The sequence below is a fragment of the Balaenoptera acutorostrata genome, chromosome 6 (assembly GCF_949987535.1).
Source record: "Balaenoptera acutorostrata chromosome 6, mBalAcu1.1, whole genome shotgun sequence".
Lineage (NCBI taxonomy): Eukaryota > Metazoa > Chordata > Mammalia > Artiodactyla > Balaenopteridae > Balaenoptera > Balaenoptera acutorostrata.
The window spans coordinates 119,172,494-119,184,783 of NC_080069.1; the positions used below are offsets into that span (position 1 = coordinate 119,172,494).

The 12,290-nt window shown below is 49.0% G+C and overlaps 1 protein-coding gene across 1 annotated transcript in view; it reads right to left on the reverse strand.

The window, feature by feature from the left end:
• Positions 1–347: 347 nt before the first annotated feature.
• The window catches only part of TOR1A (torsin family 1 member A), a 52,449-nt gene continuing 40,506 nt past the window's right edge, over positions 348–12,290 (reverse strand). The window contains exon 5 of the mRNA XM_057547654.1: positions 348–624. Within this exon, the coding sequence (XP_057403637.1) occupies positions 611–624 (14 nt within the window). The 3' untranslated portion in view covers positions 348–610. The remainder of the gene's footprint in view (positions 625–12,290) is intronic.

The following is a 12,290-nucleotide window of genomic DNA, read 5'->3' on the forward strand; positions in this document are numbered from 1 at the left end:
CCCTTGCTTCAAAATCCTCACCCAGTTGTGTCCTCCCCTCCCCTTGGCGCCCTTCCCCAGGTTTGGGGTGGGACCTCGGTAGAGGCAGGGATCTTATCCCTTTAGTTTTGCCAACACAGCTTGCTCCTGCTTGCAGGGGCACCCTGGGGAAGTGGGGAAGAGAGAAAAATCAGTCTCCGGTGCCCACTCCAAACTTGGACCTGCCCAGAGGGACAGCAGTGTCTGTCTTGTTACCTGAAAACTGGGTTCGCCTCTCGGTGGGTTTTGAGCCAAAAGACACACGAAGCCAAAGATGGGGAGAAGGAAGGATTTATTCCTTGCAGCAAGTAAGGCGAACACCGGGGATCTTTCCCAAAGCAGTGTCTGTTAACAGCAAAATTGGGGAAGTTTTAAGCTGAGGATATATGCATATTCATAGAGGGGCTTGAGCAGAGGAGAATTCAGCATAGAATTGGGGCAGAGGTCAACCACGTCCAAGCTTTAGGTGATTGAAGTCACGAGGGTCACAAAATGTTATCATCACCTTCCCCTAGGTTTCAGTTGATCTGGTGGTCGGGCGCCCGAGGGGGGTGCTTAAATTCTGCAGAACATCTCCGGAAAGTGCTTCAGGCTATTGAAGCACCACTGAAACAGAACGAGGAGTTTTAACAACTGATAAATTATCTTTGTTATTGTTATTCCTCCTGCCTGATAACAGTTTGGTTTTTTGTTCCCTTAAGCTCCTTATTACTGAGATCTGTTCAAGGACTAGCATTGTGGCCACGCTTAGATCACAAAATGGCTTAGGCCAAAACGGCTTCTCTTACGTCAAAAAACTATACCTGGTTCTTTTCCTCCGGGCACCCCCTACCTTATCTGCTTACTTACAGCCTGGCCTGTGCCCCAAAGCAGCAGAGACCAAGGAAAGACCTGGCCAGAGGGCAAAGACACTTGCTGTGAACTCTGGAGCCAGACTCAGCTGGCATCAAACCCCAGAGCCAGCCCTCAGTGGCAGCTGTGTGGCTTTGGGCAAGCAGCTTCCCTCTCTGAACCCACTTCTTCAACTGTAAAATGCAGCCGACAGTCAGTCGCTCCCCACAGCAGCTGTGGGAACTAGGAGGAGTCATGTCTAATTATTAGGCACCGGGCACATAGTCGGCCCTCCATCTGCAGAAGCTCTGAGACTCAAAGCGGGAATAATGATGCCTACCTAGCAGGGTTGCCAGGAGGGAGACTCTTGGAAACCCTCCGCCGCTGAGGCTGGGGGCAGTGGGTTGGGGGTGGGGGACGTGAGGTGAGGGATGGCTTCTTGTCCATTTATACGTGCCAAGCCTTCCTTTATCTGGACAAAAGATGAGCTTGTAAACCGACACCCATGTCTCCGGAGCATGGGGCTGCCGGCCTGGGTTGTCCCAGCCCCATGAGATAAATGGTAGGTCACGATCACGGACAAACATAGAAGGCATTGGATGTCCTGAAACGTGTTTTATCTCTGACACTAGATTGGGAGGGACTGTGCTGGCTCGCTCCATGCCGATGTTTTTGTCTGAGAACAGACAACTCCCGCCTCCCTTGCCCCCAACTCAGGGGAACCACTGCACGGGGCTGTCTTCCTTGTCAAAAAGCTCAGTTACGGGGCTGGGATCTCTGCACCAGCCCCAGAATCGTGGACCAGAGACAACCGAGAGGGGACGCTTGTGTTCATCCCTCCTTAGACCAGGGGGCGTGCTCTGCTCTGTTTGGTCTTCTAAAACAGCAAGATAGAAACCTCACCAGCAGAGGCTGGGAAAACCAGTATGGGCAAAGAGCAGATGATTACCTACTGTTACCCGCAGCGGAAAATAAGAGGGACTTTGTAGGGAGAACCTTCTGACCCGTGTGTGTGACTTCGTGGTAGGAATCTTTTCTTCATCGTCTGCTGAAATGAACCAGCTAAGCCAGGGCCCGGTAAGGATAACAAACCCTTCTCTGATCTTCTGCCAAGAATTTCCCTAAAGCCTTCCTCACTCAGTGGAGCTGCCCTTGTTGTTTTTGGTGGAGATGATGATGGTGGTGTTACTTTTCTCTGAGCTCCGGGGTTACGTTCTTTGCATGTAAAATGGGATCGGTGCCCCCATCCCTGCCCCGCCTTGCAGGGGTTGGGGGGACAGGGTCGGGGATGGGAGTGCTCACCGTGGGCCTGGCCCCAAGGCCCCCAGAAAATACACTGGTGCCTGCACAAAAACGACGGCGAGAGGGAATTCCCTGGTGGTCCAGTGGTTAGGACTCCGAGCTTTCACTGCTTAGGGCTCTGGTTCAATCCCTGGTTAGGGAACTAAGATCCCTCAAGCCAAGAGGTGTGGCCAAATAAAAAAAAAAAAAAAAGAGGGCAAGAGAAGGCCCTGAGACCACCCCTGGAGGAGGCCTCCTGGACGTTGGAAATGTTTTATGTCTTGACCCGGGTGATAGTTACACAGGTGGATATATACATAAAAATTCACCGAGCTGTATAATCAAAATGTGTTACTATACTGTATTAAAAAAAAAACCCACAAAAGTTCTCCCATCCCAATTCTACAACCCTGAGCAGAGAGCAGCTGCCCTGTCTGGGCCTTCTCCCAGCTCGCCCTCTTCGGCATTTCCTGAGGATCTGCACGCTGTTTAATTGTCTGTGACTTCAGAGGAGGCTTAGAGAGAGGAGGAAGTTGCTCCACCTCGGCCACTGGTTCCTGACCTCAGTGAATACTGCTGGGGCTTTCTCCAGCCAGGGATGAGGAAACGCAGTGATAAAAATCACTGTCACTGAAGTGACCTTTTAGGTCAGATTTGTGTGGTAGTCATCACCACGGCATCAAGCCTCCTCAGAGAAGCAATGTTTGCGAAATGTGGTATGTGGTCTATGGGAGAGGCAAATGGAGATGAGTGAGTGCTTTCTGTTGGCTCTGCAGCCCCTCCTGGGTCAGAGGTCCACCAGGTGGGAACCCTGGGCTCCCCTTGGGATGAGCAATTCAAGGAAGGACTGTTGTTTTTGTCTGCCACCTCACCTCTCCTTTCTACCTTCCTGTGGGAAATCACAACCTTCCTTTCCTTTCCTTGCACCCCGATTGCCTGTAACCCTGGTGGGGCAGCCAGACGACTCCATCTTCTCAGTGTGGGGCAGCCATGTGACACAGACCAGCCAATCACAATGTTCCTGGCATCTGGGCACTGCGATTGGTCCAAGCAGAGCCAATCAGAGACCTTCCCTGGGAGTTTATATTCTGACACTGATGGAGAAATCCCTCTAGGCTCCAAGACGGGACCCTGGCCTGGTGTTGGCCTGAAGCAGTGTGCAGCCATTCCCTCTCCCCGAATAGAGGAGGTTGTATTCTCAAGGAAACAAAGAGGCCCCAATCTCTGACTCACCCAGGCCTAGGAGTCTAAGCATTTCCTTTTTAGCTTCAACAAAACATCAGTCAAATCACATCCCTCCTCTGCTCCAAACTCTGCAGTGGCTCCCATCTCACTCAGAGCAAAAGCCAAAGTTTGGACCATGGCTCATGGCCCTATCCCATCTGGTCCCCATCTGGTTCTCTCTGAAGTCCTCTTCTCCTTCCTCCCCTCATTCATTCAGCCCAGTCACACTGCCCTCCTTGCTGGTCCTCAAACATGCCAGACACTGTCCTTTCTCTGATCCTTCTGCCTGGAATTCTCTTCCCCCAGCCATCCACTGGGTTGACAACTCATCTTCAAGTCTTTACTCAAATCTCAGCTTCCTGATGCAGCCCACCCTGATCACCTTAAATCAGTTCTGCATCCTGTCCCCACCCCCAGCACTCCTGATGCGGCTTCCCTGCCTTCACTTTCTCTTTTCTTTCCATAGCGCATATCACTCAATGACACATCATATAATTTATTTAGTATCCTTACTAATACCTGGCTTTCTGGGGCAGGGGTCTCTTTGGTTTACTGATGAACCACAAGCATTGGTCCCATGCCTGACATAGAGACACAACAGTAATTTGTTGAATTGAATTGAATTGAACTGAATTAAGCTTATTTGATTTGGATTTCTTTTTTTGTAACACAAAGAGTCTAGCCCAAGATAAGTAAAAAGCTCCAGAGTTTGGTTCTGCATTCCGACTGCTGCCTGCCGACTTCTTGGAATTCCCCTGGGGCAGGCTGGCTGGCTCTCCTGCCTGACAAGCGGAGAGCCAGGGAAGAGGACTATGTGTCTCTGAGTGGCACTGGCTGCCGGGCAGGTTGGGACCAGAACAAGGTAACTGGGGCATTGCCCCAGGGTACCTGCCTTTGATAACCATTCAGTTAGGACTGGAAAAGAAGGCATGATTTTAAATTTGGTTAGTTTGCATGTTAACAGCACAAACACTCACCCAGCAGTGTAGAAACACAGAAGCTGACATTTATGGACAAGGATAAATGGTTAAGACTGGAAGCTGCCCATCAGTGAACGAGGCTGATTTGGGGCTTCTTGCCAAGCTGTCTGCCTGGGCTCCCAAGCCCAGCCTGACCCTGAAACCCATTCCTGAGACAGCCAAGACTCCCTTCAGGGATGATGCCATCCCACTAAGGACAGCAGTCACGTGGGATGATGGCCCCAGGGTCATTGGGGCATTGCCCTTATACCCAACACTGGCCTAATCACAGATGCCATGGTATTCAATCCTGAGGAGGGATGACTATTAGACCCATTTTAGAGATGTGGAGCCTGGGGGGAATTCCCTGGCGGTTGAGTGGTTAGGTCTCCGCGCTTCCATTGCAAGGGGTGTGGGTTCGATCCCTGGTCGGGGAACTAAGATTCCACGTGCCGTGTGGCAAGGCCAAAAAAAAAAAAAACTTAAAAAAAAAAAAAGGAATGACATACTGACACCGGCTACATGTGGATGAACCTGAAAAACATCAAGCTAGGAGAAAGAAGCCATTCACAAAAATCCACCTATTGTATGATTCTATTATATGAAATGTCCAGAATAGGCAAATCCATAGAAACAGAAAGCAGATTGATGGTGGCCAGGGTGTAGGTGGAGGGGGGAATGGGAGTGATGGCTTGAGGCATACAGGGTTTCCTTTGGGGAAGATGAAAAAGTTTTAGAGAGGATTGGTGGTGATGTTTGCCCAACAATATGAATGTACTTGATGCCACTGAACTGTACACTTTAAGATGGCCAGTTTTACGTTAAAAAGAAAAAGAAAAGCCAGGGCAGCTGTCTCGTTCACGGCTATATTTACACACCTAACGTGGTGTCTGCATAAAGCTGTGCTGGGTAAATATTTGTCAAAAGTTGGACCACCTGAATGTGCACATGAGATGCTGGCGAACTCTGGGGCTAGCTGTGGTGCCCGTCCTCTCCTCCCTTCTCAGGGCAGAGAAACACCCTTCTGGGTATTCCAAGCTCTGACTAAGCGTGGCCCTTGATGGAGCCCATCTGCTTGCTGCTCCTCGGCCTCCGGGTCTCAGATCCTGTTACTGATGAGCAGAGCTGCGGTCAGGCAGGAATATTTCCTGGATGCAGTTTGGGGACATGACACAAACAACAGGAGAGGCAGATGGGGGAGGAGGGAGAGGAGAAATGTTTGTCTCAGCACAAATCCCTGCCAAGGCATTTCCAGGGAAGCGGCAGTCACCCCAAGTGTGACTCTAGGCAGAGGCTCCAGGATCAGCGAGGAACAAGACCCTCCCCTGCCCGGGTTGTCCGTGCATCAAGCGGCACATGCAACCTCGCTCTCACACGCACGCCACCCACTGATGCTGTTTTCCGGTGTCCTGCTCTCAGACACATCAGGAACCCATTTCCTAGGAGGCCCTTGGAAGGGAGCTTTTGCATTCCTGGGATCGTGTTCAGCGTGGGATGGCTCAGGGGACAGCTGGCGGAGGTTTTCAAAGGCAATAACAACGGGAACCCCTCCCACTTCTTCAGCAGCCTCCAGGACCCAAAACTGCCTCTACTCCACAAAAAACACCACCCCCTTTCCCTTGCTGCCTTTGTCACCAAGACAGTATTTTACGACTGCAGGTTTTTAAACTAATCATCCAAATACACCAGATGCCGAAAGGGGGCGAAGTGGGAACTTCTTCCGTTAGCTCTGATGCAAGGGTCGGCTCTGCAACTCCCTGTTGGTCCATCTCAACTAGAACCCTGCCAGTCTGGGGAACTCACTACCTTCCAATAATAATAACAATAGCAATAACAGCAATGGCAGCAGCTGTTATGCACTAGATACCTCCTAGGAGCCAGGATCCCTTTACATGCTGTACCTGTAAACTTGCCTTGTTTAATCTTTAGCATCTCACCCTGTATTAGGGAGCATTATCAGGCCCATTTCCTAGATGGGAAAATTGGCTCAGGGCTACGAATTACCTTCTCTAAGGTCACGGATCTGGGCAGAGGTGGAGCTGCTCAAAGACAGAGTCCATGCCTTCGCCCCCAGGCAGAGCTGAGGTTTGAACTGAAGCCAGCCATTCCCTTCTTGCACAACTCTTTGTTTAAAATTCCTACCTTATGCTGGATCTGCCCTCTGGGGCCACAGAGAATACTCGAGTTCCCTTGTTTTCCCCACTGCCTTTCAGAAATTGGAGGACACGCAGTGTCCACGCCAAATCCCCTCTTCCAGGTGAAACAACTGCTGCCCTGTCAGCTCATCCTTGGAGCCCATGTTTTCCAGCCGCCGTGACCCAGTTCGGAAAGGTCCCTCTTAGAGGGGCCATCACCCCGTGTGCCGCTGAGCCAGCTCAGACCAGAGTGGGAAATTCACCCCTCACTGCTACAAACACAGGAAGCACCGTGACTCCAAGTAGGTCTGGCTGCACAGTTTGCGGGGCCCAGTGCAAAATGACAACGCAAAGCCCCTTGATCAGAAGTTATTACAAATTTCAATACAGCAGTGAATGAGACGGCCACCCTTTTTAACATAAATGAGACAGCTTTTCTTTTTAACGTAAAACTAGCCATCTTAAAGTATACAATTCAGTGGCATCAAGTACATTCATATTGTCGTGCAACTGTCACCACCAACCCTCTCTAAAACTTTTTCATCTTCCCCAAAGGAAACCCTGTATGCATCAAACTTTAAGAGCATTAAACTGAGCCTGTGTGACTGCATGAAGCTGGCCCTGATTCTGAGCTCAGGGTGACTTAGCGTGGGCTGAGGGAAGAAGGCATGTCCTCATAAAAACCAGAGAAAGGATAACATCAGAACTTGATAGGGCCTTTCAGGATGCCAACATCTCATGATAAATAACGTGAACAATAATAGCAGCTAGCATTGTTTAGCACTTCCCCTGAGCCAGGCATCATGATTACTTTTTAATAATAGCACTTATATGACATTTACCATGTGCCTGGGAAATATTAAACTTATTTAAAATTCATAACAAAAAATTCATAACAACCTGTTGAGGTAGGTACTGTTATTCCCATTTTACAGATGAGAAAATTGAGGTATGGAGCATCTGAGTAACTTACCCTAAGAGCTAATGAGAGGGACTTCTCTGGTGGCGCAGTGGATAAGACTCTGTGCTCCCAATACAGGGGGCCCAGTTTCAATCCCTGGTCAGGGAACTAGATCCCACATGCATGCCGTAGCTAAGAGTTCACAGGCCACAACTAAGGAGCCCTGGAGCCGCAACTAAGGAGCCCTCCTGCGGCAACTAAGACCCGGCACAACCAAAAATAAATAAATAAATAAAATAATTTTTTAAAAAGATCTAATGAGAGGTCTCACAACAATCTTTTGGGGTAATTACTCATAACACCATGACCTCCAATGATCATAGAGGATTCCTGAGGTTCAGGGGCCAAAAAACAACCATAGTAATGAGAACACAAGTGGAGGATTCAAATCCAGAACCACACAGTTACAGAGCTCCTGCTCTAAGCCCCTTTGCAGTCCAGCCTCTATCAAAGACAGAGGTAACATGTCTGTAGTGTGTTGAGTAGTGTCCCCACAAAAGATGCGTCCGAGTCCTAACCCACAGCACCTGTGAATGTGACCTTACTTGGAAATAGGGTCTGTATTAGTCAGGGTTTTCCAGAGAAAAACAAAATCAAAAACAGAATCAATCAAATTCTATTGATTTGATTGAGAGAGAGATTATATGACTATATAGATATAGATATAATCTATTTATATACAATCTATATAGAGATTGCCTATCTATCCATCTAGATGGATTTTTTTTTATGAGAAATTAGTTCATGTGATTATAGAGGCTGAGAAGTCCCACGACCTGCCATCTGCAAGCTGGAGACTCGGGAAAGCGGGTGGTGTAGTTCAGTCCAAGCCCAAAGGCCTGAGAATCAGGGGAGTCAATGGTGAAAATCTCAGTCCAAGGGCTGGGGGCGATTAGTGAGGCAGTGAGGCAGGAAAAAAGGGGTGAATTCCTTCTTCCTCTGTCTTTGATTCTATTCAGGCCCTGAGGATTGGATGAAGCCCACCTACGCTGGGGAGGGTGTCCTACTTTACTGAGTCCACTGATTCAAATGCTAATCTCATCCGGAAACAGTGTCACAGATCCACTCAGAAATAATGTTTAATCTGGGCACCCAGTGGCTAGCCAAGTTGACACATAAAATTTAAGACATACAGGGTCTTTGCAGATGCAATTAAGTCAAGGATCTTGAAATGAGATCAGCTCGGATTTGAGGTGAACTCTGAATCCAATGGCTGGTGTCCTTATAAGAGAACAGAGAGGGAGATTCAGACTCAGAGGGAAAGGCCAATCTCTGCGTCTCTGGTGGACGCAGAGATTGTAGTGGTGCAGCCACAAGCCAAGGAACGCCAAGGGCTGCCAGTGACACCAGAAGCTGGGAGAGAGGCCTGGAAGAGATTCCCCCAGAGGGAACCAACCCTGCCAACACCTGGATTTCAGACCTCTGGCTTCCAGAACTATGAGAGAATAAAATTCTGTTGTTTAAGCCACCCAGTTGGTGGTAATTTGTCACAGAAGCCCCAGGAAACTAATAAAATGCCTTTCTGTGTTGTTGGTTTTTTTTTAAATTAATTAATTAATTTATTTATTTTTATTTTTGGTTGTGTTGGGTCTTCGTTTCTGTGCGAGGGCTTTCTCTAGTTGCGGCGAGCGGGGGCCACTCTTCATCACGGTGCGCGGGCCTCTCACTATCGCGGCCTCTCTTATTGCGGAGCACAGGCTCCAGACGCGCAGGCTCAGTAGTTGTGGCTCACGGGCCCAGTTGCTCCGCGGCATGTGGGATGTTCCCAGACCAGGGCTCGAACCCGTGTCCCCTGCATTGGCAGGCGGATTCTCAACCACTGCACCACCAGGGAAGCCCCCTTTCTGTGTTTTTAAGTGTTTGCATGTCCACAGGACACGTATAACTGCTGGTTGGATCTCCAGAGAGTGCTTACTTCATATAATCCAGCCAAAAACTAAAGATTTATTTAACTGATACTGCCAACCTGAAAATAAATCTACGGACACCTTCCTGGACCCCCAGAGACCCAAGGACTGTGGATGAGAAGTGCTGTCCCGGTTCAATGCCTTGTCTACAGACAAGGAGCCAGAGAGGGGAGGTGGCTTCCTCCCCTTATGGTTAAAGAAGAGTGAGAAAGGTCCAAGGTCACCACAAGTGCAAGCCACATATGTAATTAAAATTTTTCTAGTAGCTGTGTTAAAAAAAATAAAATGAAACAATGAAATTAATTTCAACAATTCTTTTTTTTTTTTTAGCACCTTTAATTATTATTTATTTAATTTTTTTTGGCTGTGTTGGATCTTCGTTTCTGTGCGAGGGCTTCCTCTAGTTGTGGCAAGCGGGGGCCACTCTTCATTGCGGTGCGCGGGCCTCTCACTATCGTGGCCTCTCTTGTTGCGGAGCACAGGCTCCAGACGTGCAGGCTCAGTAGTTGTGGCTCACGGGCCTAGTTGCTCCACGGCATGTGGGATCTTCCCAGACCAGGGCTCGAACCCGTGTCCCCTGCATTGGCAGGCAGATTCTCAACCACTGCGCCACCAGGGAAGCCCTCAACAATTCTTTGAGTTCCCTGAGGACACTAACAAATCACCAGAAACTTGGTGACTTAACAGAAATTTATTCTCTTACGGTTCTGGAGGCTAGAAATCTGAAACCAAGGTGTCAGCAGGGCTGCGCTCCCCACCACAGCCTCAACGAGAGAATCTGCTCCTTGCCTCTTCCAGCTTCTGGTGGCTGCTGGCATTCCTTGGCTTGTGGCAGCATCACTCCGGGTTCTGCCTTCACGACCACAACCGCACTGCCTTCTCCTCCTCTTCTCTGTGTGTCTATGTCACACCTCCCTCTTTCTCCCACTTAGGAGGATACATGTGATTACATTTAGGGTTTACCTGGATAATCCAGTATAATCTCCTCATCTCAAGATCTTTAACTGAATCACAATTGCAAAGAAAGACACCTTTTCCATTACGGTAACATTTACAGGTTCCAGGGGTTAGGACTTGATATCTTTGGGGGACATTGTCCAGTCTACTATAATAATATATTTTACTTAACCCACTAGATCCAAAATATCATCATTTTACTGTCATTAATATTCTAAAATTATTAATTAGATATTTAACTTTTTTTCATATTAGGTCTGCAAAATCAGGTATGAATTCTACATTCATGGTACATCTCAATTTGGAGCTCCACATTTCAGGAGCTCAAGGACCATATCTGGCTTGAGACTGCCATATGGACAGTGCAGCTCTACATAAAGTGTTCTAGAACTTGTCTTTCTGGTTTTTTATTTCTTTAAGGCACGTGGTACAAAGGTCACAGATGTGATTAGAATCTCGGGTGAAACTTGAGCCTTTCAGTTCAGACCCGAAGACCTGTGAATCAAGCTGTCGAATCTGCCTGTGAGGCATGTGCCCAAATCTGGGGATGATTTCAAGCAAGCTGGACTTAAAATTTAACTCTGAAAACCCCAATTTATTACCAAGAGAACAGCAAAAATCCACTTCCCATCTATGATAATAATGCCAACCCACGGGTTGAGTTTTAGTTTGAAAAGCGCTGATTTTCTGTGACCACTTCGTATGTTAAATCCTCTTATCCTACTTTTGGAGAAAGTAAAACTGAGGCCTGGAGTTGCCAGGTAACCTGTCACCAGGGCTCAGCGGCTGAGGATCAGGAAGGAGCACAGGTCTGAGCCAGTGCTGGTCACTGTTGGGCACCACTGCTTCCTCTCTGAGCACCATACTTCCCCTCTCCAAGCCTCACTTTCCCATCTCTAAAATGGGCATGAGAACAGACCTTCCTCCGAGGATTAGTGAGGTAATCCAGGTAGCATGTAGCATTGTGACTGGCATTAAATATAAACTGTCACTGCTGCTGGTGGTGTTCATATTGGTTTATTCAACTGAGCCAGTCTAATTCCAGAGGCAGAGCCCAGGGGCTGGGGATGTGTGTGTGAAGGGCCACCGGCTCTCCAGTTGTCAGTCCAGTGGGGGTCGAGACCGGTATTGAACTAATTACCTTACAACAGGATAAGAACCATGTATAATGATGTGTGTGTACCAGGTGAAGAAGAAAACAGGTGGTCGGGGTGGGGAAGCCTTGGGGGTTTGCTGGATTGCCCAGGAACCTGATTGATTGGTTGGAAGCCAGGGGGTGCACTTGACAAGCCCAGAATGCGGGCCTTCACTGAGCCCCTGCAAGGGGTCCTTCCCACCTCCCCTCCACACACACACACAGGTAGAGACACCTCCCCCAGGGAGGCAGTCCCAGGCAATTCCTGAGGTAGGGCCACCATGGCCATAGCTGATTGGACGGCAGAGAGCACCTGACCACAGGCAGCCAATGGGAAGCTAGCCAACAGCCAATGAAATCCGCAGCTGGGGTAGCTCTGCTCAAACAGGTGCTTCCCAGGTGTGAACAGAAGATACCAAAAGAGATGGAAAGGTGGGCATGGTGCAGGAACCCAGACCACTGAGAGGAGTCTGAGCTCAGCGCCCGAGGAGTGGGATGCAAGCAGCAGGAACAAATCAAAGAACGTTGACAACCAGGCCCCTCCATGAATCTGCTTCGGGTCCTGTCCAGCCCTGGGATCCTCACCTGTGTTTCCGTGTCCCGCCTGAGAAGTTCCCCTTGTACCGCAGCACCCTCACCATAAGTCCCTCTATCCCAGAATCCTCAGTGCGGCTCTGCCTTAGCAACAAGAAAACAACCTACCACCAACCCGAGCTAGTTAGCGCTGGTCAGCCACCTGCTTTACTGGGCGCCGGTGTCCACGGGAAGCCAAGGACCCCCAGAAGGCCATTTCAGAACCCGCTTGTCCTCTGGGTATAGTAGGGTAAGACGACATTTTCTATGCAAGCCTCTCACTGCTTCCCTGCCCCCAACCCGACCCTA